This window comes from Brachyhypopomus gauderio, chromosome 13 (assembly GCF_052324685.1).
Source record: "Brachyhypopomus gauderio isolate BG-103 chromosome 13, BGAUD_0.2, whole genome shotgun sequence".
In the NCBI taxonomy this organism is placed as follows: Eukaryota; Metazoa; Chordata; class Actinopteri; order Gymnotiformes; family Hypopomidae; genus Brachyhypopomus; species Brachyhypopomus gauderio.
This window is the reverse complement of record NC_135223.1, coordinates 3,828,599-3,856,167: the sequence shown is the minus strand read 5'-3', so window position 1 is coordinate 3,856,167 and position 27,569 is coordinate 3,828,599. Positions and strand designations below refer to the sequence as shown.

Genomic DNA, 27,569 nt, shown 5'->3' with positions numbered 1-27,569 from the left:
CACACACACACACACACACACACACACACACACACACACACACACACACACACACACACACACACACACACACACACACACACACACACACACACACACACACGTGTCAAGGCATCCCTCATAATGAGAAAATGTTCCTGGCAGTAGCCCCAGGCTGAATCGTGATCTAAAGATCCTTAGAACCCATAAATCACAGCAGAGAAACCAGCACGTGTGCTGTCAAAACAACACATTCAGCCTGCAGTCCTGTATCACCAGCAGCAGCCGCAGCAGTTCAGAACCGCAGCAGTTCAGAACCGCACCATCAAGCTCTTGGTCCCAGGGCAATGGACTGGGGGAAAGAGCCAATCAGACGGTGCGACTCTCACCATGGAGCACAGGCATGTGGACAGACTTACATTAGGAAGAGGACAACAGCCCCAGTTGCCCGTAGGAAGCTCACAGCAGGTGGAGTCATCAGGACACTCCGACTCTTGGTCCGGACACACCACCGCCTGAGAGAGAGTCAGAAACACACACGCTGTTACTCTACGTATGTCAGCAGGGACACCGGCCACCATTTCACTAGTTCTACAACAGAAATGCAACGGTTACTTGATACGGTTTTCTGGTTGTGAGAGTGGGGTGTGTGTGTGTGTGTGTATGTGTGTTACCTGAGGAAGGCTGGGTTCCAAGGCAGGAAGTCTCTTCACCCAGTCTAGTGTGTGTGTCTTATTTACACATTTGAAGTGTACTAGGTCACACAAAGTTCCTTCATAACAACAATGAAGATGATCTGAACAGCACTCTGCCTGCAATGACACACACACACACAATAGAGCTGCATTCTATTAATTACTGATAAATACAAAAGATCATTTCTGATGATAAAGACCAGAAATCACACACACTCATACACACACACACACACGCACACAACAGAGCTGCATTCTATTAATTACTGATGAATACAAAAGATCATTTCTGATGATAAAGACCAGAAATCACACACACTCATACATACACACACACACACACACACACACACATACACACACTCACGTTTGGGAGTGCGCAGCATCCATATGCTCCTGATGGTTTCTGGCAGCAGGTGTTTCCTTCTTCACACATATTTCCATCAGGGCAAATAAGAGCGCCACACACACTCATCACACACAACACCACACACACACTCTTAAACATCTGAGAGAAAGACAGAAAGAGAAAGTAGTTCCATGACACATACACCAACACACATCTTCACAAATCTGGAGCCTGTAGTTACACAGTAATAATGCATCTCTCTCCCCCTCAGAGAAGAAAATGTCATCACTGAAATAGGATATGAAACCTGCTTTGGTACAACATCACAGCACAGTGGCACGACAACACAGGACCGAACACTTCCTGTTATTTCTACCTAACAGAAGAACATAACATTAATATCTCCAATATCCTGTATCTCCGAGCTGGGCAGGCAGCGTGCATTATTTACAGTTGACACCTGCACGTGTACGCACGAGCGCGCTCGGGGTCACGTGCCTTATCAAAGCGGAGCAGGGCGCTAGTCACGGCTGATAAAGACCGTTGTAGGCCTTCTCCCACACCAGCAGCACACAGGTCAGCCATGGGCGAGTGGGCTACAGCGGTGCTATAAGCTGGAGAACGGTCTCCTTAACACAACAGTACACGTTTCATGCGCTTCAGATGTTTACACTTACCGTCGTGTGTTGACTTTCTTGAACTCTCATACAGCTGGAGTCACGTCCAAAGCGTCCAAACCTCTAAAACACACAGACACACACACACACACACACACACACACACACACACACACACACACACACACACACACACACACACACACAACTTAATCTTTAAACTCATGCACTAAAATGAACATTTATCAACCCGACAGTGTCTCGCTGAGGGTTGAAGTTGTTTTTGCTGTACAATAAACATGAATATTTGACAAGTACGTTGTAAAAGTACATAATCTGATGAAGTTAACTGTAAACAAGCGTCCATAAAGTAAACAAACATCAGCTCGTCGGTTACGTTGAACCCGCTCGTGCACGTTATGAGGGGCTCGAGCTAACGGTAGCTAGCCGTCCGTCCACCCGTTCAGGCAATTATGAGTAGAAACTCTTCAGTGACATTAGTTTGTAACTACTGTACACAGTACATAAAGGAATTACTTGCCAGGAGGAAGCGTGTGAAGAAACGTCTCGTTAAACGGAGCCGTTTAAAGTGATATAACGTTACTGAAGCGCTCAACTGCAGAACAAAGCGGTTAGCCCCTCACGTGACGCCGACCGCATCACGTGACCGCGCGCGCGCAACAGCGAGTAGAGGTCCGGTCCGCGTGCACGGGTATTTTGGTGGGGGTGGGGATTTGGCGTCTATTTTTTGACTTGATTATAGGGCCCCAAAATCGATCAAATGTGATGGATTATATACGGTGATAAATTTGCCACATTCGAATTTGGTTTGAATAAGCTACATAAAATAATAAATACTAATAAAAAGACTATCATACTGTTTGAATAAGTTAAACATTTTAGAAAGTGTTTTGAACACCCTGAAATACGTAGTGTATGAGTGAAATAAACCTCAGTGAACCTCAAGACGCACAGCGCTAAGTTTTTAATAAAACTGAAAGGTTACAGCCAAGAATGAGGAATTTATTGTGTTAAAAATAAACAAAAGAGAATTCATCTAAAAACTAAACTAAAAAAAAAATACTTACGTTTTCAACTTTTCAATATTGTGCCAAAATTGTTAACAAGTGCAAAAATGTATTTTTCTAGCACACCCCTGGTGAGCCAACAGTCAATATTTGAGTTATCTTGCTCCGTCAAACGTGATAACAGTTTTGGTTTTGTCCATCCAGGTATTGCTAAATGCAGCACTCGTAAAAGAGAAAAAAACATTGTTCTAATGTCCCAAACCTGACGTCTTAGCATTTCAGATACTCAAGTATCCCACTGGAGTTTTTTATTTAAGTGGATTTCCATCAAAACTCACAGGTTCTAACGGCACATCCATATTACTTTGAAGACTCTCTTGCTTTTGGTCTGAGGAGGTCACTTGGCGCGAGTATCGTGACCTCTTGCCCTTAAAGGCCACAGTTTCCTCCCCACTCTCTCCCTCCTCTCTCTCAAGTCTCCCTCTCTTCACAAAGTGCTGGATCCTCGACTCCAGGCTCTCGCAGCGGGGACGCTCCAGCAGGGGGCGGTAGTTCCTCTGTCTGGATCCCTCCAGGAGCAGGCACTGTATGGTGGAGGCCTCCTTACCTGCAGATCAGACACAACAAGATTAATCATCACTTTGAATGGATAATTAGATATATTAATATATTGTAATAATTAGTGTTAATGATGATTAGAGGAAGGCACACACTCAAGCATGCATGAACACACCTGTGCCTGCCTGGTGCAGGCCTTGGGCCATGCTGTGCAGGACCTGGGCCCGAACCGCAGCCTGGGTCCAGTGCTGATGCAGGCAGCTGAGCACTTGTTTCTCCTCCTCGGGCCCGCTGTTCCAACACAGGCCCTCGAAATGGCACTCGTACAACACCAGCGGGTAGTCCACCGCCATGCTGTTCATACACACACACACACACACACACACACACACACACACACACACATCAACATGGCACAATAATCCTGCAGCACCTGGAGTTGCCCGGCTCTATGTATCTGCAGTCTACCTGTACTGAGGCTTCCTGGGATTGTTCTCAATATCCAATAGCTGGTCGATGACCTCCGGCACTTCCAGCTTCTGGCCAATCAGAAGCAGCACGGCCATCATACAGCGAACCTGGGCACAGATCAGGCGTCAGATGGGAGAGGCACGAAGAAAAGAAACACAGTGCACACGAATCAAGGTAAATCAAATTCTCTTAAGCCGTGTGCACTGACCTAATTTCATGACGAGATATTGAGGAGTTCATTTCGAGTCTGTAAGGGATATTGTGCGCACACCTGGTGGTAGAGGAAGGCGAGACCTTTGACCTGGAAGAAGTAGAGGTGGTGCGGATCGTCAGAGGTGTGGCTGGTCGAGGCAGGCTGCACACTGGCAGACAGGATAGTCCTCTGGAACTGCAGGACGCCGTTACCCACGTCCATCTTACAAAGGTTCCTGAAGTCATAGGTTCCCTCAAACCTGCAGTGTTGATCGAGGTTTGCCTTAGAAAACCATGCAGCGAAGAGCAGCACACGCTAGCTGTTCAATGATTGGACTTCTGTCTCCCAGCGTGTCCCCCCACTGACCGCCTGGCCGCTGCAGCCATGAGCTCCATGTCCAGGTCTCCACGAGGAAAGTAGTACCGGTAGGTTCGGTACTGGCAGTCGAATCGCGCACTAAAGCCGGTGTGCACCGGTGCCCAGGAAAGCACGCGGATGTCGGGAGGCAGGACCCTGTTTAGCATTTTTACGTAGGGTAACTCACCCATGGGGGTCTCAGGTTTACCCTCAACACCATTTGGGATGGTCACACCCAAACCGCTGAACTGAGAGGACCGCAGGTCAATAGATATGACCTTTAGAGAACAGGAGAGAGACAGGGAACTTCCGTTAGTGTTTGCATACAGAACTGAGAAAACCAGAACACAATCAGTCAAAAATCTCTTATCACAAAAGCTCCAATCACAATCTCCAACTCAGAAACAACACCGTCTTGTGTAGTCCAGTGCAGGAAACCCACACGTCCGGTCCAGTTCTACCTGCGAGAAGGCGCTGACCCCTTTGTCTGTGCGGCCACAGCGGTGGTAGTTGGAATTCTGCCGGTCCTGGATGAGCCGGGTCTTGAGGAGCGCCTCGAACAGCCGGGCCTCCACGGTGTTGTCCGTGTTCTCCTGCACGGCGAAGCCCTGGTACTGCCAGCCCAGGTAGGCCAGGCGCAGGGCCACGTGGCGGCGCGGGTGCGCCGAGAAGTCAAACGCCCGCCCCGTCTCTGCCCTCCTCCCCTTCTTCCCGCCTCCCCCGTCCACCTGGGTCTTGGCGTGGACGGTGGGAAGACCAGGCGACTCCGCTGTCCTGACCTCCTCTTGTACGCTAGCGCTCCTCTCCCTCAGCTGGGCTTTCAGCCGCATCAGCTCCGCCTCCAGCACCTTGACCCGGGCCTGAAGGGCTTCCTCCGACACACTCATCTACCCAAGAGACACGGCACAAAAGAGGATTAATGCAGAACCACACAACAGGCAGCTCTGACGTGGCGTTACTCTTACAGTCGGTCATCAGATGTTCATCAATATTCAAATTTGCCAATTTTCTAATGAAGTTAACAGCGCTGTGGTACAAAAGTGTAGGTACATCTGAGGGGGGGGCTCCTGACTTGCGTTTGTTTGTGAACCCATCAAAGCTCCTTTGGTTAAAGTTTCTCTACTTTCTGAATTAAACTGAATTGCGCGAGTTCGTTTCACCGCTCACGTGCTGAAGTTGTTCAATGGATTTCAGTGTAAACTTTAATCGGACAGCACATGGATCTCAATAGATTCATCTCTATGGATCTTTATCTCTAGCATCTTAAAATCAGAAATCACACAAACTGTTCATGTATGTTGTTTGCAGTAAAACTACTTTATGAAACATGATGAGACATGATGTCTCTAACAGCACGTGCCACTAAAACATTAGGCTTAGACATGAAAGTGCAGACACACTTAACACATAAAATTCTACTTTGGTTTCATTGTACGTGACGTTTTCACAACATTTAAGCGATTTTACCTTAAAAGAGATGAAAAGTAGCGTTCATAGATGCTGTACCACTGTCCTAAACTTAAAATATATTTTAAAGTAATACCTAAAAGAACACATTAGTAAGATAGCTAGCCAGCTATCCGGCTGTCCACGAAACACGACCTATAGTGAACGTGGAAATTACGCCCGAGCTGACACGTTACAGCGACACACGTCAAAATAAAAGTCGGTTTAAAACCGTATATTTAACCTATTACATATTGTATTATATTTAGCATTTAAGTCGGTAATCCTAAAGTGTCCTAATCATAATCCCAATGCTTATTTAAGACCAACACAATATAGTAATTGGCTCATTCCAGGATTTTGGTACATTTCCTGTCCCATCACTTAAATTTCAAATGTACATATCCAAAATATCTAAATATTTTTTTAACAATGTACTTGTTATAAGACAAACTGTAAAATTTAGTGGAAAAATAAGCTCCTTATATATTATTCAAAAGACGAATACCTTTGGACCACCTCAAAAAATGGCCGTTTTCTCTTGTCCCACACATTGGGTGACCAACTCCTTTGCCAAATTTAATAATTAAAATAAGCTCTAAATAAATTACTTCCTCTTGTATATTGTTGAAATGCATCTCCTTTACTTATGAAAACAACTTCTTTGGTCTACATTGTATTGCATGTCACAGTTTTTACACTATTAAGTTGTGTCCCACAACATGCGCGCAGCCCTGTTATCATAAGGAATTTTATCTGGCAGAGAAAGAGTTAAAAATATTTGTTTACTGGCACAAAGGAAGTTACATCACAAGGACATTTCCTGCCCACATGACAAGACCAATGGTAAGTGCTCTAACAATTTTCAAGGTATTTTTTCCAAATATGTTTGTCCAAGTTGTGTGTGTCACTCAGTTAATGCAACTCTGTTCCTCATATTGTAAAACTAATATTGAGTAGAGTCAAAATTTACTTTATATACTTATATAACCATATTTGTCCTTGATCTTGTATACATAGCTAAATTTTACAGTTAGCATCTGTTCCTGGGGTAGACCACAACTTAGACTAAATTTGCAACCCTGTTAGTCGCAACCCTGTTACTGTAAGTTGAGTAACAGGGTTGCATTAGAATAAACAGTGCTGCATATTTTCAGTTTGCTTTGACAAAACATTCAAGTTAAAATGTTTTTACAGAATTCTGAAAAGCAGCGGCGCTACCGTGCTAGACGGGATGAGGATGCACAGAGGAGACAGCAGTACCTAGAGAAAGAGAGAGAGAAGTGGAAAAAAGACATTGAGACAGGAAAGAAGAAAACACAGAAAGACCGCACTGCAAGGGAGCAGCGTGCCCAGAGAAAGAAATGGAGAGAGGCACATAGGAGGAGTAAAGAGAGAAAAAAAGCACTTCAGACCCTAAACACCTCTCCAGATACCCCTGAATCATTAGTCAGCTCTCAACCTCAAACCTCAAGGTCAGGATAGAAGTTATATTGCTGACATGCAGGTTAGGTCATACAGGGTAATGTTCAAGTAAAATGAGAGAAAGTTTGTGTATAATTCGAATTAAACAGGGCAGTCATGGCCTGGTGGTTAAGGAACTGGTCTTGTGACCGAAGGGTCCCGGGTTCGATTCCCAGACCTGAGGCCATGACTGAGGTGCCCCTGAGCAAGGCCCTTAACCCTCAATTGCTCACTTGTATAAAAAAAAAAAAAAAAAAAAAAAAATGTAAGTCGCTCTGGATAAGGGCATCTGCCAAATGCCACAAATGTAAATGTAAACAAATTCAGCAAAATTTCAAGTTTTTTTTTTTCAAATTTCAATATTTTGTATAATCAATTCCTTGTATGTCATTGTGGCGACAATTGATGCATGTTTTTATATATATAAATTTTTACGTTTGTCACAGGCAACAGGAAGCTTGGGTGAGAAGAACAAGAGCTGCCAAGGCCAAATCAACAAGAAAGTTGTTATTAATGGAGGAAAAGTTGAAGAAAGCCAATCGACGGATAGAAAAGTACAGAAAGCGGATCCAACGCCTGACGAAAAAGCAATCCATCTCCCAGAACCAAGGTTAATATACTGGTTAAACATCTCTCAGCTCCATCTCTGAAGAGAACTCTCTTGTTTCATTCAGCTGTAGTTGAGAGAATACGTGCAATGTATGACAAACAACTAATTTCAGGAATACTAACCAACAAAATAACCAACAAAATCTTAAAGAAGTACAAGATGCAGAAAATGGCAGAAGAGGAATTTGAATTTTCCAGAAAGGCATGGAAAAACAGAGAAAGTTCCTGTACCCATGGAAGAAAGCGTTGCTCATACAAGAGCGTTGGAGCCAAACTTAGATCGGCAGTCACATCATTCTTCTTACGTGAGGATGTTTCGCGATTCACTACAGGGAAAAAACAAACAGTCACCAGACAGAAAAAAAAAATGCAAAAGAGACTGTTGACTGATACACTAACAAATCTTTATCAGAAGTTCCTTGCAGAGCATCCTAATCTCCGTCTGTCTTTCTCGCTCTTCGGCACATTCCGACCCTACTGGGTAGTTCGCCCCTCACTTGCCGACCGCAACACATGTACGTGTAAGCTCCATGACAACCTGGAATTCATGGCCCGAAAGCTATACCAGCAACATGTTATTCACACATTGAATTTGGAGAGCTTACCAACATCAATCACCTGTGATACCACCAACAAAAGTTGCATGTATGGATAATGTGAGAACTGCTGAAACAAAAGCTGTCCAGTGACAACCCACTACGCTGGTACTCATTCCATCACTTACCTGCAGTGGGTGACGGTTGACAGAGAACATCGAAACAAACCTGGAGTGACATCAAAAGTTACTCTGAAGAAAGAGATGGAATGCTCTCAAGAACAACTACTGGCACAGTTCAACAGTTCGCCTCGGAAATTCGGGCGTCACCTCTTCAACATTCGACAGCAGTACACTTTTTCAAGCGCCCTGAAAATGAGTCTTCCCTCCAATGAATGTGTCATACACGTTGATTTTGCAGAGAATTATAGCTGCAAATATAGCTCAGAGGTACAGGCAGTTCACTTTGGTGCGTCCCACCAACAGGCTGTTCTGCACACAGGTGTGTGCTATGTGGGGAGTGAGACTCCTTTTTCTTTTTGCAGCGTGTCGGCCTCTAGGTTGAAAGGGCCATCTGGCAACACCTGGATCCAACATTGAAGGATGTCAGAGAGGGATGGCCAGGTGTCAAAGTTGTTCATTTTTTGAGTGATGGACTCTCCTGCACGCAAGTATAAGCAATGTGGAATTTTTTTCCTCTTTTCCACCAAGATCTTCAACATGGGCTTTACAAGAGGACCTTGGGATTTTTTTGAAGCCAGCCACGGCAAAGGGGCCCCTGATGGAGTAGGTGGCTCAATAAAAAGAAGGGCTGATAGGCTTGTCAGCCAAGGAGTGGACATCCCCACAGCATCCTCCCCATACCAAGCACTGTGTGAGGGAGAATCTAAGGTTTCTTTGTTTTACATTGATGAACAAGCTGTGGAGGATCCTGCAAGTGCAATGCCAGCTAATCTCCCGTCCATACCTGCAACAATGATGATTCACCAAGTCCTTACTCTTTCTCCTGGTGAGATTCTCTATCGGAATATCAGCTGTCTGTGCTCTGCTACAGGCAATCTTCAATGTGAATGCCAAGAACCCAAGAGTTTCAGCTTCAATCCCACAGACACCAGCACACTAGCTCCAATCCATCACCCACCAGAAATTGAGCGGCATAGCCCAAATGTTGTGGGGAAATGGTGTGCCTTGTTGTATGATGACAAGATCTACCCAGGAATCACTCAAGCAGTGAGGTCAGATGCATGAGTAAATCAGGGCCAAACCATTTTTTTCTGGCCTGTGAGGGAAGATGCTCATTGGTACCCTTTTGGTGACATACTGGCTCTCATTCGTCCACCAGAGAATGTCACATTGCGCCACATGGCCATTGCAGCTGATGTGTGGGATGCTATAGTCTCTTGTGAACGAGAAATATAAAGACATGTTGTGAACTAAAATCCGATGTGTTCATGTTCAGGCTAAGGTTCCAGTGGGTCACTTTGTGGCCATGTGTTCATGTTCATTTATTTAAAAAAATCATGTTCAATTTTGGTGAAAATATTTTAAAAAGAGGTTTTAAACCTCGTGACTATTGACTTCAGTATAAAATGATAACAGACTGATCTTTATACAATTTTTGTACTGTTCTTGATGATATTACATTGATGAGTTACATTAATGAATTCCATTTTGTATAGTTCATGCTCAATTTTGGTGAAAATGTTTAAAAGAAGAGTTATAAAACCACATACCTGTTGAGTTCAATCCAAAAAAAAAAAAAAATTAAATACAAAAAGCTAAGTACTGTTCTATTGATACTACATTGATGAATCACATTCCTACTTGTTGTGTCTTCATGGAAGTTTGGTGAATAAAAAAGCATGTCTGTGTGTGTGTGTGTGTGTGTGTGTGTGTGTGTGTGTTCTAACTGCACAGATGGGTTAAAAATTGTGATAAAATCACAATTGACAAAATATGGCAACAACAACAACTAGTATAGCAGCTTGGACAATTTGCACAATGATGTTCCTAGTGTGCCAGTAATAGGGACACATCAGTGCTCAGCAGAACTAATAGAGAACAGATGACATACAGCTTTGATCCTTAATGATCTATCTAGTGCCCAAAGAAGGAACAATCATGTGGGGTGATCTTAACAAAAAGAGAAAATAACTTGATTTACTGAAGTTTCATTCACAGATGTAAGGACATCTCGAATGGTTCTATCTAAATATGTCCAGGTTCCACCCACACATTCCACACAGTCTGCCCCTTTTGTTCAAGGTCTGTGTATATCACCCCAACATCTTTATTTTGGCTAGGCTGATTCTCCTGAGATATCCAGTTCTTTATGTGAGGGAAAATGGAAACAATTCAGTATAATCATTAAAATGAAAATGTAATACACAAAATGCCAATGTAATTTTACATTTAAACATTCTACTCATACATCATAAATCATTCTTATCAATTCTGTTTACATTTTCAATTTGGTAAACTTCTATTGATATTTCATTTACACAGTCATTTGGAATCTTTATTAGTAGATTTATTTAAATAAAAATATACCCCAATTTGACTTAACATGTTTCATGTGATCAGGCATGATCATTAAAACGATAAATAAAACATTAACAATGTTATTAAAAAGTTTAATTATCAAGACGATCATTCAAACATCATCTAATATGCATTTGCATTCAGTGACAACTCATTTGAAATGTAATAGTCAAACAGCACCTCTCCTCTGTGCAAAAACATTGTTCTCTAGGATGTTCTGTAGGACTTAAACAGTGTTTACCAACTTCACATGCAACCTAGGGTTAGGGTTAGGGTTAAGGTAAACCTCGTATCTTGCGGGAACTGCTTTTATATCTTTTCTTCACTTCTACATATATGACAAATTAGTTTTTATGAGTTGCTCAGTTATTTCCCTAAACCTACCCCTAGAATTGAGGAAATTAGAAATTCACAGAGTCTATTGGATTATGTCTTTGGGTCTAGAGGATTGATCTTTAAGTAAGACATATCTATGTGCACAGCAGTGTATGTGTTTCAAATATTTCTGGATATGTGGAAGGTTGAGAATTTCTTTATGTACCTAAGCACATATGTTTTTTACATTTTTGTTTACAACATTTTCAGAAACTCTTATTCTGAATGAATTGCTTATTTATCAGTAACAGTCCATGTGCCCCCTTGGTGTTACTAGCCCCCGGATCATGCTCATGGTGACCTACAGCAGTGTGATATCTTCTTGTGTTCTTTGCGGAGGACTTCATTGGCACACTTTGCACACTCCATTACTAATTTTAAATGTTTCGTGTTTAAGGTGGTACCTTAGCTTCCCCTAAGAGAATATCAAACTTTAGTGTACACGTAGTAGCTCATACTGAACACAGTACATGTCGTGGTTGCTTATTTGTTGTTTACATACTGCACACTAGCAGTCTTTAATTGAAACTTCAACTTTATGTCACAGTTGCACTTCCTGCAAATGTGTCATCCTCATTGTTTGACTGAAATCATGTCATAACAACAGGTTAAGACATTTCCCTCTTTTATCACAAAGAGCAAAACAAAAGCTATACACAACGCTCTCTGCCAAGACTATAGTTCACCATAGTTCTACATGTCACCATAGTTCAAACACGAGTTCACACAGTGACCATGCTAATGAAGTTCAAAGTAGGTCTGAAAGTGAAAGGCAGATTCAAAGACAGCCCCCTTTGACAACTTCAAACACATACACAGCTTGCAACAAGGTGTCCCGACCACAAAGTTCCTCTTTTTTTGTACCATTGTACGATAACTGACCTTTATCTTCAACTGTGCCGCCATCATTCCCTATATCTGCTGTCTCATGACACACTACTCATCACTTTCCCCACATATTATTGTGATATATGTTTACCAATTTGACAATTTTGTTCAGGTTCAACTTATGAAGGAGGTAGTGAACCATATTGAATATAGGGCGACTGAGGTATGTGTAAATACATGTAATCTAGATTGCATGATGTTTGTGGGCAGGATTTCCTTGATGAATGAACTGTGTGTGGAATCAAACAGTGTTTTGCAGTGCAGTGTGATGGTGTCCTAAGGTTTAGAAGACATTCAGTGTTGGATCTCCTAATCCTCCTGATTCAACCCACAAGGAGTGACTAAAGAGGTCAGCTGAAGAACATGCACCTTTTGTGTGTGTGTGTGTGTGTGTGTGTGTGTGTGTGGGTGTGAGCCGGTCTTCAGCAGTTCCTTAACCTAGATCCCTAATTTTTGGTCGCTAGTCTAAAAAAAACGTAGTCTCTGGTTTGAATAGACAATAACCAATACCAATTCAACTTTTGAAACTTTTTCACTCACTTTGCTGGTAAACATAAGCGATTAAATGAAGAACAAATGCTAACATATGAAATCTAAGTTTACATTTTTAATTTTGAAGTGTCATGGGTTAGGTGTTCTTTTATGTTTATGTTGTACAAAAAAAAAGTAAAAATACATGCAAGACTGTTAAAGACACATTAGAGAGACGTTAAAGACATGCAAGACTGTTAAAGACACACTAGAGACACATTTAAGACACGCAAGACTGTTAAAAACACACCAGAGACACATTTAAGACACGCAAGACTGTTAAAGTTTTTTTGTAGTTTGTTAAAGTCATGAAAACTGTGGGAACAGGATGTGGGACAATTATCCCTTTGGAATGTCAGTGAGGAATTAACACATTCCTGCTGGTTTGTTTCCTGACAATTCAGAAGTGTCTGTTTGTAGGTGTGTGTATGCGTGTGTGTGTATGCCTGTGTGTATGTTTACAATTTCCCCTCCATTAAACATAATTTATGTGTGTGTGAGTGCACTTTTTTTGCTTTCCCATTTGATGAAAGTGTCCTTTAGCAAACAAAATCATTGGCTGCAGTAGTGTGGTATAAAATTATATAACAGCATTTTGTGGAACGATATTATCTGCTAATGTGTGCCTATTAATATTTGGATGTTTATTAATAATTGATCGCAGAATCTAACCAAATAACAAACATACACACACACACACACACACACACACACACACACACACACAGGGAAATAAAGATTCATAGAACCCAGTGACAACTGTTCACATGAGCTAAGCATCACACAATAGGACACCACGACTTTCAGGATCAGTTCTTTAGACTGTGTTATAAAATAAAGAGTCAGAGGGGAGTCTGACTGGATCTTCAGCATTCTTCTACGTCTTCTGTGTCTTCTATGCCTGTGACACTCGACACTGCTTCCTGTTTGATGAGAGCAGAGGGTATATTTGGATTTCTGGTAAAAGAAGTCATAAAATATTTGTAGATATGTGTAAAATTGTCTATGTTCAAATGACTAAAATAATGGATGTTGTGTTTCCTGGTTTTGCTGTTTTTGTGCTGTTAACATTTTATTGCATTAGATGCCAAATGGTTCTTGTTTTTCAAGGTATGTGACCAAAGCTCAGGTGTAGAAACACCACTGCGTGTCATATCTCCTTTTGTTCATCTCCCTTTCACTCACCCCCTATACACACTTTGTCTCTATCTGTCTGTCCGTCTGTCTGTCTCTCATTCTCTACCTCCCTCTCTCCCTCCCTCTCTCTGTCTCTGTCATGTTCAGACCTGTAAGCACACAGTTTCCTGTGTATATGTTGGGGGGGGGGGGGGGGAATTATTACAACAATGAGCGCTCAACGAACTCAACCTCGAGCACCAGCAGCAACTGAGCAGTTCAGGTCAGAAGTCTCTCCAGCAAAAATGGAACTAAAACGATGAAGAAACGCAGGAGTGAAGCGCACGACGTGGTCCACATCAAGTGAAGTGAACATCTGATTCTTTTTAACCCTAGTTCTGCAGAAAACCAGCCAACATGGCTTGTAAAAGTGATGAGAAGATGTACGTAACCACACTGAACCTGGTGCTGAACCCAACAGCACCACCACACACTCCAGCGACACAGCTAACGAGGATGGAGAACGGGACACTAACAGAACAAACTCTGACAGGCAAACAGAATTCGGAGCTGCACAGAGGTAAAAGCCGATCAGAGTCGCTTCTCTGCACATAGATTAGAGCTACAACTTCCTTATTCATTTATCTTCATTCTAATTATTTTTCAAGTGCCTGTTTTTTCTTTTTCAAAGGAATGAACACTAATATTTATTTAGCTTGATGTATTCTTTCTCTTACATTTGGAAGATCAAACATTGAATCATTTACAACTGTGTGATGAGGTGGTTGTGAGATGCGTGTGTGTGTGTGTGTGTGTGTCCTTGGTGGACAGGGCAGTCCAACAAAGCTTTGTTATTTTATTATATGAATCATTGTATTATTTGAATTTCATAAAAGCTTTATCATATTTATTCTGGCAGACCTAACCACGACAACAAAAGATCAGAGTTCAGTTGATGTGGAGAAGAAATACCTTGAATCTCAGATGACAGCTAAGACGAAAGAGAAGAAAACAGGTACAGATATAACAGACGCAAACCCCAAACCGATCCCTCCCACAAATACATACAATAAACACACCAGGAAGAGAGTCACGAAAGGTCAATCAAACTTTAAGTTACACGCAAATCCTCTTGAAAAGTTACACTTGTGCGTCCATAGGAATGATGAATAATTATCAGCAGTAACTTTAGGGTTAGGGTTAGGGTTAGGGTTAGGGTTAACCCTGTGCAGCACTGCAGAACTACAATCTGCAATAAGGGTTAAAGTTCACAAGCAAATAATGAGGTTCAAGTGATTTTCCACCAGTGCAGCAGATTAGGTGACGTGTTCTAAATGACGATATACTTCCAGTGCACAAGTGTGTAGCCACAATCTAGAGGATGTTCCCAGGGCTGTAGATGGTGAGCTAGATTCATACTGTTCACTGGCTGAATGCATTTCAGTACTAAGAATGGTGAGTGTATCGTATCATTGTGTTTGGTCGCCCCTGGAAGGCGCTCAGTTCCTGTCTGTCTGGTGTTGTGGGCCGAGGTGGATGGATGCATTTCCTGTTTGTCATGTCGTGCAATCTCAGAGCCCAATAAACAGTTGTCCAGGAAAACATATGTAGCAAAGGGATGTTTATACATGCCTGCTTTAGCAGGTCTGATCTGATCGTACAGTGGCTGGGCTGGATTGAGTCTGTCACATAAAATCACGAAATCATCAATATCCATTATATCTATAAAAACAAGTATATCCAATCATAATGTATGATTTTTACAAATACTGATGACATTATTATAGTCAACATAAAAAACACTATTTTAACACTATTAACACTATTATTTTGATCAGATATTTTTTTAACACTATTATTTTGATCAGTTGTATGCCTTTAGTCACTTTTTTACCTGCTTATTTAAAAAGGAGCTCAAAAATTAAATATCAATCCACCAGTCTATTGTTCAAAAAGGGAAACCTTTTGAAAAAGGGAAATCAATTAATCTTTTGGTGTACTGTTTAGTGATTGGCCACCTCTAGCTAGCACCTCCCCTCTACAGCCTCATGAATGATTGAGCTCCTCCCACTTGTGCATATGAACCTGTCTTGTCCTTCTAATTTGGTTTGTATGCTTCCCACTTTGGCAGTAACACCTAAGAGAAGAGCTTGCAGTGGAGAGGGTGAGTACTGTGTTTGGTCTTGTTAATCCGTTGGTCTTGGTAATCAGTTAAATAACAGCATGTGTCTTTTGATGAAATGAAAACTGCTGAGTTCATTTGCTTTCGGTATAGCCTTTTGTTGTTTATTAAATGGGTGAGATGAAAAGTGGTGAAGTTCTTGTGTTTAAAGTGATCTAGGGGACTATCATTAAACCATGAAGAGCATAAGTGAAGTAGCTGGATTAAATATAGCTGTGGGCCGTGCCAAGTCGCCACAAAAATAGTTTGCTAACATGTCACCGTGGGAACTCCTTTAAGTGGGTTGAAAAGATGATCTTGCATGTTTTGTCGTCATCACACCAAGCGTGTGCAGGAAAAGCTCCGTCTGTGCTGACAGAAATGCATGTGAGAAACTGTGGTTAGAAGAATGTGGGGTTTGGTCAGCGAGCTTGCTCTGATGGCGCCTTGAAGAATGCTGTATTTACGCTGTTTTATTTTGCTTGATATCAATCTGATTCTGAATCATTCCATTTTCTACCCAACGCATCTCTTACAGCCACTGCATTTGAAGATACAAACTGGTTGCAATTACTGCATGGTGTTTGGGGTCAAATCTTAGAAACTTAGAAATTCTCAGATTTTTTTTTTTTTTTTAGTTCACATATTGATCTTGATTTTCCAGTCTGAACTCAATCCCTATAAACTCTGACCATAAAAAAGCACACTGTCCCTGGGAAATGTTCACGGTGGTGGTTTCAAGGCCTCTTTTTCTCTCTGGAGGTCATGGTGTGGTGAGGTTCCTGGAGCCTGTGGAGAAGGTGCAGGTTGACGTTGGGGAGAGAGCTCAACTGTGCTGCTCCTTCAGCAGCCCAGGGCCTACGACCTCCTGCTGGATCCACAATCACGATAAGGTCAGGAAAGGTTCTTCTCTGGACAGTTGCCTTCACGTGTGATGCGAGACAAACATGAACATATCGCAGGACTCAAGATGGCGGCCAATCATAATTTGACAGATAATTTTAAAATGCTACATTTGCAGTGCTACACTGAACCCATTTCATTCAAGTGATTTCAGCTGGATGAGAGATGAAGACCTTAAAACTCAAATAAACTTTGAGTTATGTAGCATATCAGTCCAGATCTACAGCATTTGGTCATTTCTTCTACTGTATGAAGGTTGTGGTGGATGGAGGACGTATTCGTATAGAAAGCGGCAGGAACCACAGCATCCTCACCATCTCTGAGGTCCTTCCTGTGGACACAGGACGCTACTCGCTCTTTGTGCGAAATCACCAAGGCACTTTTCAGCACACAATCATGCTCGGCATCAGAGGTGAGCAAGCGGCTGTCATTGGCTGATGGCTTTCAGACTGCAGATAGACCAGTCGCTGTCGGCTGCCTTCGCTCAAGTCTGAAGTCTAATCTTGAACCTGAACATTCACCTGTAAAGAGCCCCTTTCTTAGCATTGTGATCCCTTAAGCTCAGATCAACTGTACCTTACTAACCCACTGAAATCTTTTTTTCACCAACAGAGCCTCGTCTCCCTCCCACTTCCTCTCCAGACCGGCCCGAGCATCCCGCCTCGTGTCCGTTTGTGTCCCAGCTGACCCCCAAGTCCTTGGCGCTCTCTTGGTGTGGCCCCGCCTACGACGGCGGCTCGCCCGTCACGGACTACGTGGTGGAGGTGCAAAGGCTGGACCAGTCAGGGTCTGGAGACTGGAAGGAGCTCACCTCCCAGTGTAAGGACACCACGTACCGGGTGACCTCTGACCTCCACCCCCAGGGAGAGTACCGATTCCGTGTGCGCGCCTGCAATGCCATGGGAGTCAGCGAGCCCAGCGAGGCGTCGGACTGTATCAGCATGGAAACCGCAGGTAGCACCCTGATCCCTAAAGTAGTTAAACATTAAACATCCCATCATCTGACTGGCGTCTGTGGTAGTGCTGCTGTCCTGTAGTGTGATTATCCTGTTCTAATACGAGTTCAGTATTGCACCGGGAGTGTTTCCCTCCAGCAATACGGACCATGCCAGCCTGGCACAGCACGACATCAATGGCTTTAACCGGCTAATGAGGTTCATGCTTAACAGGAGAGCTACAAGAGGAAGAGACTCCATCATACGTGGAAGCCATCATTGACACCACCAACAAAGTCAAAGATCACTATAACATCCATGAAAAGTTAGGAGTGTGAGTGCTTTATCATTTTCTCAGCAATGTTTGTCAAACGTTTCTCTAGGCAAACACAAGTGGACTGGAACTTAAAAAAAAAACGAACATTTCAAAGATGTATTATGTATTATGTATGGTAATCTTTTGTTTCTTTCTCAGAGGGAAGTTTGGGCAGGTGTTCAGACTGACCCATAAGGAGACTGGGCGGGTGTGTGCCGGAAAGTTCTACCGTGCGCATGGGTCCAAAGACAAAGAAGCAGCACGTGGAGAGATCGAACTGATGAAGCAGCTGTGTCACCCCAAGCTCGTGCAGTGCCTGGGGGCCTACGTCAGTCGCTCGGAGATCGCCATGATCATGGAGTAGTGAGTTCACCCTAGAACGTCTACTGTAGGATGGCAGCCTGGCTTAAGCAGATCACTGAAGATGTAGAATTACGATTACTTCCGTATTCGGATGCGGGATTTCCATAAACATTTCAACTCCGTTTCCTCCATTGTTTCTCCATTTCCTGACGCCCCTTCCTTGACCATGTCTGTTCTTTGAGAGTAAAGACCAGGAAGAACTGCACCGCCTGTGATGTGTCATGTAGGAAGTTACACTGGGCATCCTGTTCCCTTGCTTCACAGCATCGCCGGCGGCGAACTGTTCGAACGCATCGTGGCCGACAACTTCGAGCACACGGAGCCGACCAGCATGCAGTACATGCGTCAGATCCTGGAGGGCGTCCAGTACATCCACCGCAAGAACATCGTCCACCTCGACCTCAAACCCGAAAACATAGTGTGCGTCAACTCCACCGGGACCCTCATCAAGATCATAGACTTTGGCCTGGCAAGAAAACTGGGTGAGTGGAAGGAAGAACTCTGAACACCCCCCCCCCCCCCCCCCAAGTGCTAAGCACTGGCCTTGAACTGGCTGTTTAAGCAGTGTGCCCTACATCTTTGGTCTATGCACCACCCTAGTTTTAAATTGCTTTGGGAAATTCCACAAATGCTTTCCCCCCCAAATTGTCCCCATGAAGACACAGATGAAGTGATATGAGCTGAAGACCTCCTTACTTCCTTTTTTAAATAACTGAAATAGCCTGGTCATCTGAGCATGAAGGCATTGGGTCACGTCTGCAGTAATAATTAAAACAGTTAACACTCCAGAAACAGCATTAAAAATCATCTTGAGATGTGTATATATATAAAACTTGATATTAAAATCTAAGTATAAAGTAACATTATCTAGGTCTCTCTCTCTCTCTCTCTCTCTCTCGCTAATCGTGTGCATGTGTGGCTGTGCCCGTGGATTGCAGATAGCACATCGAAACATAAATATTTCTTCTCTTTCCTGTGTGAATTAACTGGGGGTGCTATGAAACGCGAGATCAGTCATGTCCACTCTTTGCTACTATGCTTAGGAGATGACTATTGGTTCTCTTCTCATGTACTTGTGTATCTTTACCAACGCTTCATTATCACATCTGTAAAGATACTCTACCATTAAAACAACAATTCCTTCTACATCATTTATATCATGACTCACTAGCTGAATTATGTAGCATCTTGGCTAATGAGATAGGGTTTTAGCTTCTGTCACAGGTGTAGCTACAATTTCTGTAATCGAGTGCTGTAATGTGATGATTGGGTAATGTGGCTCAGAGCTTCGCAATTGGGTCCCACAGAACCAGGGAAGCCTTTAAGGGTGATGCAGGGGACGCCCGAGTTTGTGGCTCCAGAGGTGATCAGTTACGAGCCAGTGGATCTGCCCACAGACATGTGGAGCACAGGAGTCATCTGCTACATCCTGTAAGTATCGCAACGGCTTCCCGAGGTGATCAACTGTTGGCTCCTACACGTACAGAACAGGGGTGGGTTTCCCGAAACGTTCGTAGAACGTTTCGGGAAACTCACTCCAGATCCATATCGTAACGTCCATCATTTGTTGCTCAATATTGGCAGTGATTTTTCTGAAAGCTTTCCCTATTAAACATCCATACTTTTAAAAAACATATATAAAATATTTACTAATATTTGCATCTCCCATAGTCTCAGCGGGGAGTCTCCGTTCCAGGGAAACACGGATGCAGAGACTCTTGCCCTTGTGACTGCAGCATCCTGGGAGTTCGACTCGGAGTTTGATGACATCACAGATGAAGCCAGAGACTTCATCTCCAAGCTACTGAAGAAGGAGAAAAGGTGTGTCTGAATAAACTGTGTTTGGTCATCCCCTTTGAACCACAAGCATTTAAACTCTATTTACCAATTCTCTGAAAGCTGAATGTTTTTTTTATTCCAACACAACCTTTTGTGAAGTGTTGTTGTTGCCCAACCCGAATTACACGTACTTCAAAGTGAGGAGATTCATTTAACCAAGGCAGTACCTTGTGACTGGATGAAAGGCCTAATCCTTCCTTTCAACCAGCCTCATTCTCTCACGCTCCCCCAGAAGCAGGATGTCCTGTGAGCAGGCTCTGTCTCATCCATGGATGAAGTCGTCCCCCTCACCCCGAGTCACGAAAACCCTGAACAAAGACAAAATGAAGCGGTTCCTGGCCCGGCGGAGATGGCAGGTAGACAAACGGACAGGACGGACACTCATGGACCAAATCGCACACTCTCCAGATCTTACACGGAGTGTATCGCTCCGTTCAGCACATGACGAGTCTAAACGTTTGTCCTGCCAAACCCCAACACACGTAGTTTGTGTTTTGTGGAAGGGTCGGACTTCTGCATGTATTCAGCTGCTGGTTCGGCGATATTGTTGCAGAAAACGGGTAAAGCCGTGTTGGCGCTGAGGAGGATGGCCAAACTCTCGCACAGATCGGACGGGACCGACTCTCCTGGTTCGGTTTCTCCTTCCTGCCCCACGGGAGGTAAACTGTATACACGGCCAACAAAATGGACTTTGTGCACAACGCTCGTACCGGTCACTTACCGAAGGGTGATGAGCAGCCTTTGACCACGGTGCCTCTCGTCCCACAGACGCAGCCTTGGGAAAAGAGGCCAGCCAAGCCGTCAAGTCCCTGGAGGACCAGCTGAAGAGCGAGCCGAGATTCCCGCAGATCATGCACGACCTCACGGAGTCCTGCGGGGCCACCGTGCACATGGCCTGCGTCATAGAAGGTACCTGAACCACCTTTCAGAGAAACACGCATGCTTGCTCTGTTGCAACAGATTAAGACAGACAGAAATCTGCGCTAGTGCAGATACTACACAGTGCAGTGGGTGTTGCAGTTGGACACCAGCGTATCGTTTTTTTCGATATGATTGGTAACCCCTTTTGAAAGGGACGTGTCCGTCTTTGTATGGAGTGATGTCTTTGAGTCACGTCTGTCTGTGACGTAGGTTACCCCGAGCCAGACGTTGTGTGGCTGCTAAACGATGACCCGCTTGAAGAAACGGAGCGGGTGCAGATCGAATACATGGAAGACGGCCTGTGCACCCTCACACTGACGTGCATACGACCAGAGGATTCTGGGATATACGAGTGCCGTGCCTCCAACCACCTGGGGGAGGCGCTGTGTTGCGCACGACTCACTGTGCACAGCTAGAGAGGGAAACACTCCAGCAATGCAAACTGAGGGGTGGTTGTTCGATTGGACGTTTTAGGTTTATGCATAGGCACATTTGTAGGGTTCAAGTACAAAGTCAGCAATCATGGTGTTACCTCACAGACTCACAAAGCACTTAATTCCTCACTGAATACACCCAGAACACCAAACACACCTGTACTTTTGGTTATTATTATACGTGTCACCAGGTTAGCCCACTTCCCCACCACTTTTCTTTACTGGTAGATTCTAGAGGTCACCTAGTAAGCGTCAGCACCCCCTGCTGGTCAGCCTGTTCCTGTATGGTTGGTACTAGCTTTCAGAATGTGCACGGTCATAGCATTTACGATTTAAACTTTAACTTTTTAAGTGTATTTTTAGATTGTATTTACCACATACCACTCGTGGTAGCATTTCTGTAATTTTATTTGAACTCAGGATTTTAATGTAAGATTTTTATTAAATAAATGGAATACATTTGGCTTTACATGTGTTTCAGGTCATTGGAAAGTTCCTTCCCCATTAGGTTAAGTTTAGTGTTACGGTTTAGTGTTTTAGGTATTTTAATCCTATACCAATTTTCTCAGATTCAGGAGACACCACATAGATTGTCTTAAATCCACATCATGTTAAATACATTTTATAATTTTAACATTATATATCTATTAAAAACCTATAACCAACCCAAGATACAACTTTGATTTTTTTGATTTTCATAATCAAGAGTAAAGATGAAAAGTAACAGGTTACATGGTCTATGGTGCCCCAGGATGCTTTTTCTGTAATTGTAGAGTTCTGCAAATTTCTCGTTCACAAAGATCTGACGGACACTGGGGATCAAGACTGGAGTGTTAAGTCTCCATAATGATGTGAACGATGGAATGAAGACAACCAAAGCAAAAACTCATTTTAAAAGATCGTGTACGATCGACTGGATGGACTCTCAAACATACAAATCCAAAAAGATGAGTGGAGGAAAGCAACAAACCAATCGTGACCAATACTAAAACCAGACTACACTAAATTGGCACAAATGTCAAAGACCACGGTGTTAACCATACAGTGGCTCCTACAAACCACATCAGGAACTGCGAATCAACCACTGGTCACGTGGTCTGCTGGAAACATCAGAGCCAGATCAGTTCTGCTACTGTGGTCATTCCCAACCAGTGTGCTAGGAACCAGCGTCTGCCTGTAGAAACATCACAGGTTTAAACTCCAGTGTAGTGCTAGGTGTAGTGACGGTGCAGTCCAGTCCTGTTGCACCTACAGACTCGTGTTCAAGATCCACTTGTGTCAACACCTTAATGTTTGGGGGTTTAGGTTTCTCCTAGAATAAGGGCTGTTCAAGTATCTCTCGGGAGGCTGTGATGCGCTCTGTCAAGCCAAAGTGTGTGCCTGTTTGTAGCGGTCTAAAACTGCCGTTTCAGGAGGGCAACCCGGTGTCCTCTTTCTTCTGCTGGATGCGCTCCTGTAGAAGATTCCAGGCCTTCACCACCTGCCCAACACCCGCAATACAAACACATGACACAATTACATCGTGTACAAGTTATTTCAGGCAATTTCCAGCACTTGAAAACCATTTCAGGCAGTTACTTGCTAGCATGCTGAGAACACAATGCTAACAGTAAATTTTGGTTTCACTACCGCCACCCAGGAAGTGTGAGGGATTTTCGAGGGTGGAGTCTACCTGTCTCTGGGTAATGTCTGGGTCCCACAGTGTACAAAGAACAACGTTGGCCTGCTCCACCAGTTTAGTGTTAGACCACTGACTCTGCAGTCGCTTCCATGCGTCCTCCTTACTGACGCCATCACGCGCCACGATACGGCTCACCGCCTGAGACAGGGAAACAGACACTCTGGTTTAACATATAGGACGTATACACAAGTGTTCCAGACTTTGAGGGGTGAGGGGCAAACGGCTACACTACCTCCTCCTCGGGGATAATGGTGACCCAAACCTCATGCACCATATCCGTCCAGCCAGCCTCCAACAGCACCGCCGCATCGACCACACAAACACCAGCACCTGGACGGAGGAGGAGGGTGTTGTCAAAAACGGGCTCAAACCTCAGAGGAGTGTGACTTTAAACAGAGAGTGAGGGAGTGAAACTCGCCTTCTTGCTTTGCCTGCTGTACTCTTTCCTTCACCCGGAGGGATATCTCAGGCCAAACTATATCAGTCAGCGCTTTTAACCGTTCCTGAACACACACACACACACACACACACACACAGAAATGGATATTATAAATTATAGTGAAGTACACAATGTTTCCAGAGTAACAGGAGAGATCCATCAGCTGTGCAAGCAAAGTGCTACTGAATTAGCAGCTCTAGAAACTTAGTGTACTTAACTACAATTATAAATATCTCTATATGTGTGTGTGTGTGTGTCTGTATACACACAGGCCCTTATTTTAGACATTATTAAAAACAAGCGGTGTTTTGCATCTTACCTTGTTCCCAAACACCATCCTGCCCAAGGCACGTCTGTCTATGGTTTTATCCTCATTCAAAACATCTAACAGAGAAGACACACAGATGAGCAGCTGTTGTGTGAAAAAGAGAAGATCTGACCACCACCACCACCACCCACCATCACCACCACACCTACCACCACCCACACCACCACCACCACCCATCACCACCACCACAACACCTACCACCACCACCACCACCACCACAACACCTACCACCACCACCACCCCCAACCCTACCACCACCCACACCACCACCCATACCATCACGACCACCCACCACCACCACCACCACCACACCTACCACCACCCATCACCACCACCACCCCCAACCCTACCACCACACCTACCACCACCCATCACCACCACCACCCCCAACCCTACCACCAGAAAGGCTTCAAACAGCGTGAGTTCATACAGCCTCTACAGAAGGTCTCATGCTCGAAGCCTATACTTCAGCTATGGAACAGAGACATACCAGCAAAGAGAATGAGGGAGACCCGTCTAACTCTATGAGGAATGACGGAGACCCGTCTAACTGTATGAGGAATGAGGGAGACCCGTCTAACTGTATGAGGTATCTAACTTGTATCTTCAAGTCAGCCACAGATTTCCCTGTGAGGACTCACCTCGCCGAAACCCTGAAAATTTGATGTTTCCCAAGAAGAACCATTTACGCCTTGACGTCAAATCATCATCATCATCATCTAATTTATATTGTTCACTCGCTCTTATAATTTCTTCGGTTTTGTTTCTGACCGACATGTCCCCCAGCCTTTTGTGCTCACCTGGACCAAACTCCTGCAGTATCTTCTGGTAGGGGGCGGAGCCTGGTAGGTAGGCCCCGTGTCCGAGCTGGTCTGCGTTGATCCACACGGCTCCGAGTCCTTCTAGCCTCCGCGCAATGGCACTTTTCCCACTCCCGCTGCCCCCCGCCAGTCCGATCACGTACGGGACCCGAGGGAGAGCAGGTCGGGCCTGTTGAGACAGGAGACAGTACGTCAGGGGACATTACTGCTCAGAGGTTTGTGACGTGACAACATGTTCAATAAAGCAACGGTTCCCGCGCCTCCCCTTAAGTTCTACCACACGGCCTACATCTACGTTAGATGAACGGTACCGGGGGCGGGGCCAGCAGGGTGCCCAGCAGACGTGCGCGAAGGCTGGAGGAGCTAATCTTCTCTTCTTCTATGTCTGTGTGATGTGCGTCTTTGATCAGGGGGATCTCGAACAGCACCAGCTCCGACAGGCCCTGTGCAACATGAAGGCCAGTCAACAATCATGAGCGCTCAGAAGCAGTGGCGCCACACTGTGGTGGGAGGTGATCACAACTCCATGCACTCTGAATTACTGACATAAGAAATAAATCAACTTTACCATTGGTACAACATCAGAAACAGCATCATGTTAAACATTTCCCTTCAATACTCAGTTTAGAACATAAATAAATACTGAACGAAGTACTGTCTGCTCTGAAGTCACATGTAACAGTTGAAGAAGGCAGTTGGAAAAGAAAAAACACTAAAATAGCTCTAATGTGTCACCAAGGTGCAATTTTAACTGTGAAAAATCTCAAATTTTACCCTGAAGTTACTGACTAACTAAAAACACACCCACTCCAATATCAATCTTGGACAAAGACTCACATTGCGAAACAGAAGAAATCTGAACTCTGAGCTTCTCACCAACTTATTCCAAAAGTTCTGCATATCCTGACCAGATATTCATGACAACAAACCCCGTCTATTTTACATATTAACTGCAGGCGATTCTTCCTGAACACACATACTTCCTGTTAAGCAGCCAATCAAAACCTCACATTTTCTACTCGCTTCCTGTTGACGGCCTCTCCGCCTCTCCTGGTCTCTTCGCTGACCACGATGCACTGCAGGTGGGTGTCTGTGATCGATGGGCCAAACGGGTCAGACAGAGGGACCATGTCGTATTGTAGAGATGGCTTGACATCACTCAGAAACTCCCGGAGCCTCTGCACACGGCGCGTATATGGCTCAATCAGTTCTCTTAAAACCTTATCTACAGAGAGACAGAGACAGAGACAGAGAGAGAGAGAGAGAGAGAGAGAGAGAGAGAGAGAGAGAATAGAAATGAAGTAGAGTACAATACACCCACAAAAAACGACAAGGAAAAGCAAAAGAGATTTGATGATTGGAAATAAAAGTCCTCTTCCTGTTCTGTCTCAGCTTACTCTTAAGAAGTTCCTGGTCAGAGACCCCAATCACAAAGCGCCTGTTGGCCAGCAGACAGCAAATATTCAGCAGGGTCTTATGGGCCCCATGCAGCCGATCGAAGGTGCCGCCGACCACCACGTCTCCGTACGTCTCTATGGGCTTTGGGTCTTCTCCTCCTTTGTGTTCTTCTTCTTCGCTCTTCACCACCTCCAGTGTTGGGTGCAGGATCACAGAGGAGAGGTCAGGCATGCAGACATAGCAGTGGCCCGCATACCTCTGCAGGCACTGGGTCACCAGCGAGGACTGCCCAGGGTCCTGGAGGGGGAAGTCGGTCAGCACCACCTCTGGGGAGTGGGACAGGGTCTGTGGGGAGGGGAAGGGGTTCGAAAGGGCATCCAACCCAGCCTGAGGCACTACCGACTGGGCACGGAAGTTGGTCAGCAGCACCCTGACGTCCAGGTGCCCGCAGACGTCGGCCGCGTTGCTGTAGAGGCGCGAGATGAGGCCGGGCAGGTCGACCACCGGAGGGATGAAGACGGGTCGCGCATGCGCGCCCGTGCCCAGGTTGAGGCCGGGATGCAGGTGCACGTAGAGCGTGCGCTCCACCACCTGCGCCGCGGAGCTCAGGACGGGCGCGATGCGGAACGGGAGCGTGTGCAGCGGGGCCGTGAGGACCAGGATGCCGGTGCTGAACATCGACATCGTGGAACGGCGGAACCACCAGAGAGCTGGAGAGGGAAACGGAGAGACCGTTAAGTTTGTAACCTGTGATTTGGTGAACATGTATAGCTGGAGCCACCAAAGCTGTGGTTAGTTACTTTAGGGAAGCAGCCCACCATAACCTAGCTAACTAGTTAGCTGTCTATGCTGCAGCCGTTACCCTGGCTTACAGTAGCGGTACCTACCAGAACCGCTTGTACGTCCGGATCCTCGCGTCGCCTCCCTACTGCAAGAATGATCCAGATATGTCCGATCTGATGGGTTTCATCATCACAAACTGTAGTTAGTTAGGTATGTTTCCTCGAAGCACGCCTCGACAAATCTGAGCATTGTGATTGGCCACAAGAGAGAATCGTGTTATGTCAGAATAAAAGTCCCAACCAGTAATTATTTTATAAGACAAATAGGTAATTTTCCCCAAATATGCTTATTTACGTTCAGATATTCTGTACCATAGTCTGGTCTAACTCTAAGTCAGATAAACAAAAAACACAATCGCCACAAATCTGTTGAAAATCATTAAAAAAAAAAAACAAAAATCATTATTTGGACAAAAACATATCCACAATTAACATT

At 44.5% G+C, this 27,569-nt stretch overlaps 4 protein-coding genes and 1 long non-coding RNA gene across 9 annotated transcripts in view; 2 read left to right on the top strand and 3 right to left on the bottom strand.

Annotated features, from left to right (window-relative positions):
* The window catches only part of grnb (granulin b), an 11,048-nt gene extending 8,715 nt beyond the window's left edge, over positions 1-2,333 (bottom strand). For both annotated transcript variants that reach the window (XM_076970340.1, XM_076970341.1), the window contains exons 1-5: positions 2,182-2,333; positions 1,701-1,763; positions 1,042-1,182; positions 654-791; positions 399-494 (exon numbers count right to left, since the gene is read on the bottom strand). In XM_076970340.1, coding sequence (XP_076826455.1) covers positions 399-494; positions 654-791; positions 1,042-1,182; positions 1,701-1,730 — 405 coding nt within the window. In that variant the 5' untranslated portion in view covers positions 1,731-1,763; positions 2,182-2,333. The remainder of the gene's footprint in view (positions 1-398; positions 495-653; positions 792-1,041; positions 1,183-1,700; positions 1,764-2,181) is intronic.
* Positions 2,334-2,615: 282 nt separating this feature from the next.
* On the bottom strand, positions 2,616-7,063 carry pus3 (pseudouridylate synthase 3). Of its 3 annotated transcripts, none has more exons than XM_076970527.1 (7): positions 6,915-7,063; positions 4,709-5,134; positions 4,257-4,525; positions 3,969-4,149; positions 3,695-3,804; positions 3,402-3,580; positions 2,616-3,275 (listed from the first exon to the last, which is right to left on the bottom strand). In XM_076970527.1, the coding sequence occupies exons 2-7, from the start codon at positions 5,132-5,134 to the stop codon at positions 2,977-2,979; spliced, it is 1,464 nt and encodes a 487-aa protein (XP_076826642.1). In that variant the 5' UTR covers positions 6,915-7,063; the 3' UTR covers positions 2,616-2,976. The 3 variants fall into 3 exon arrangements, with proteins under 3 accessions (XP_076826642.1, XP_076826641.1, XP_076826640.1); XM_076970526.1 differs by lacking the exon at positions 6,915-7,063 and adding an exon at positions 6,202-6,427; XM_076970525.1 differs by lacking the exon at positions 6,915-7,063 and adding an exon at positions 5,715-5,875.
* On the top strand, positions 6,505-10,172 carry LOC143473507 (uncharacterized). The gene is made up of 3 exons (XR_013120539.1): positions 6,505-6,539; positions 6,891-7,168; positions 7,604-10,172. It is a non-coding gene; the product is annotated as an uncharacterized LOC143473507 (long non-coding RNA).
* A 3,322-nt stretch (positions 10,173-13,494) lies between these two features.
* LOC143473367 (myosin light chain kinase, smooth muscle-like) lies at positions 13,495-22,294 on the top strand. Of its 2 annotated transcripts, none has more exons than XM_076970336.1 (16): positions 13,495-13,596; positions 14,149-14,332; positions 14,672-14,767; positions 15,884-15,916; positions 16,676-16,806; positions 17,072-17,228; positions 17,429-17,770; positions 17,986-18,085; positions 18,227-18,430; positions 18,695-18,912; positions 19,738-19,861; positions 20,102-20,251; positions 20,502-20,625; positions 20,823-20,928; positions 21,038-21,178; positions 21,401-22,294. In XM_076970336.1, the coding sequence occupies exons 1-16, from the start codon at positions 13,534-13,536 to the stop codon at positions 21,604-21,606; spliced, it is 2,379 nt and encodes a 792-aa protein (XP_076826451.1). In that variant the 5' UTR covers positions 13,495-13,533; the 3' UTR covers positions 21,607-22,294. The 2 variants fall into 2 exon arrangements, with proteins under 2 accessions (XP_076826451.1, XP_076826452.1); XM_076970337.1 differs by lacking the exon at positions 13,495-13,596 and adding an exon at positions 13,943-14,035.
* On the bottom strand, positions 22,015-27,479 carry coasy (CoA synthase). Its single transcript, XM_076970338.1, has 10 exons — positions 27,179-27,479; positions 26,291-27,001; positions 25,904-26,118; positions 25,205-25,336; positions 24,873-25,062; positions 24,064-24,128; positions 23,724-23,808; positions 23,538-23,635; positions 23,297-23,443; positions 22,015-23,104 (listed from the first exon to the last, which is right to left on the bottom strand). Exons 2-10 carry the CDS (start codon positions 26,973-26,975, stop codon positions 23,033-23,035), a joined length of 1,689 nt encoding a protein of 562 aa, XP_076826453.1. The 5' UTR covers positions 26,976-27,001; positions 27,179-27,479; the 3' UTR covers positions 22,015-23,032.
* Between the last annotated feature and the right edge of the window lie 90 nt (positions 27,480-27,569).

What these genes read in the sequence shown, in the direction of transcription:
- pus3 (XM_076970527.1), bottom strand. Translation starts at nt 5,134, where the DNA reads ATGAGTGTGTCGGAGGAAGCCCTTCAGGCCCGGGTCAAGGTGCTGGAG. An exon ending in CCCAGGAAGCCTCAGTACAG is followed by an intron (nt 3,581 to 3,694) that starts GTAGACTGCAGA and finishes GTGTATGAACAG; the next exon opens with CATGGCGGTGGACTACCCGC. An exon ending in CCTGCACCAGGCAGGCACAG is followed by an intron (nt 3,276 to 3,401) that starts GTGTGTTCATGC and finishes TCTGATCTGCAG; the next exon opens with GTAAGGAGGCCTCCACCATA.
- LOC143473367 (XM_076970336.1), top strand. Translation starts at nt 13,534, where the DNA reads ATGCCTGTGACACTCGACACTGCTTCCTGTTTGATGAGAGCAGAGGGT. An exon ending in ATCCATGAAAAGTTAGGAGT is followed by an intron (nt 18,086 to 18,226) that starts GTGAGTGCTTTA and finishes TTTCTTTCTCAG; the next exon opens with AGGGAAGTTTGGGCAGGTGT. An exon ending in TGGCCCGGCGGAGATGGCAG is followed by an intron (nt 20,626 to 20,822) that starts GTAGACAAACGG and finishes ATATTGTTGCAG; the next exon opens with AAAACGGGTAAAGCCGTGTT.
- coasy (XM_076970338.1), bottom strand. Translation starts at nt 26,975, where the DNA reads ATGTCGATGTTCAGCACCGGCATCCTGGTCCTCACGGCCCCGCTGCAC. An exon ending in ACAGGAAGCGAGTAGAAAAT is followed by an intron (nt 25,337 to 25,903) that starts GTGAGGTTTTGA and finishes CATGTTGCACAG; the next exon opens with GGCCTGTCGGAGCTGGTGCT. An exon ending in ACAGCAGGCAAAGCAAGAAG is followed by an intron (nt 23,636 to 23,723) that starts GCGAGTTTCACT and finishes TCCTCCGTCCAG; the next exon opens with GTGCTGGTGTTTGTGTGGTC.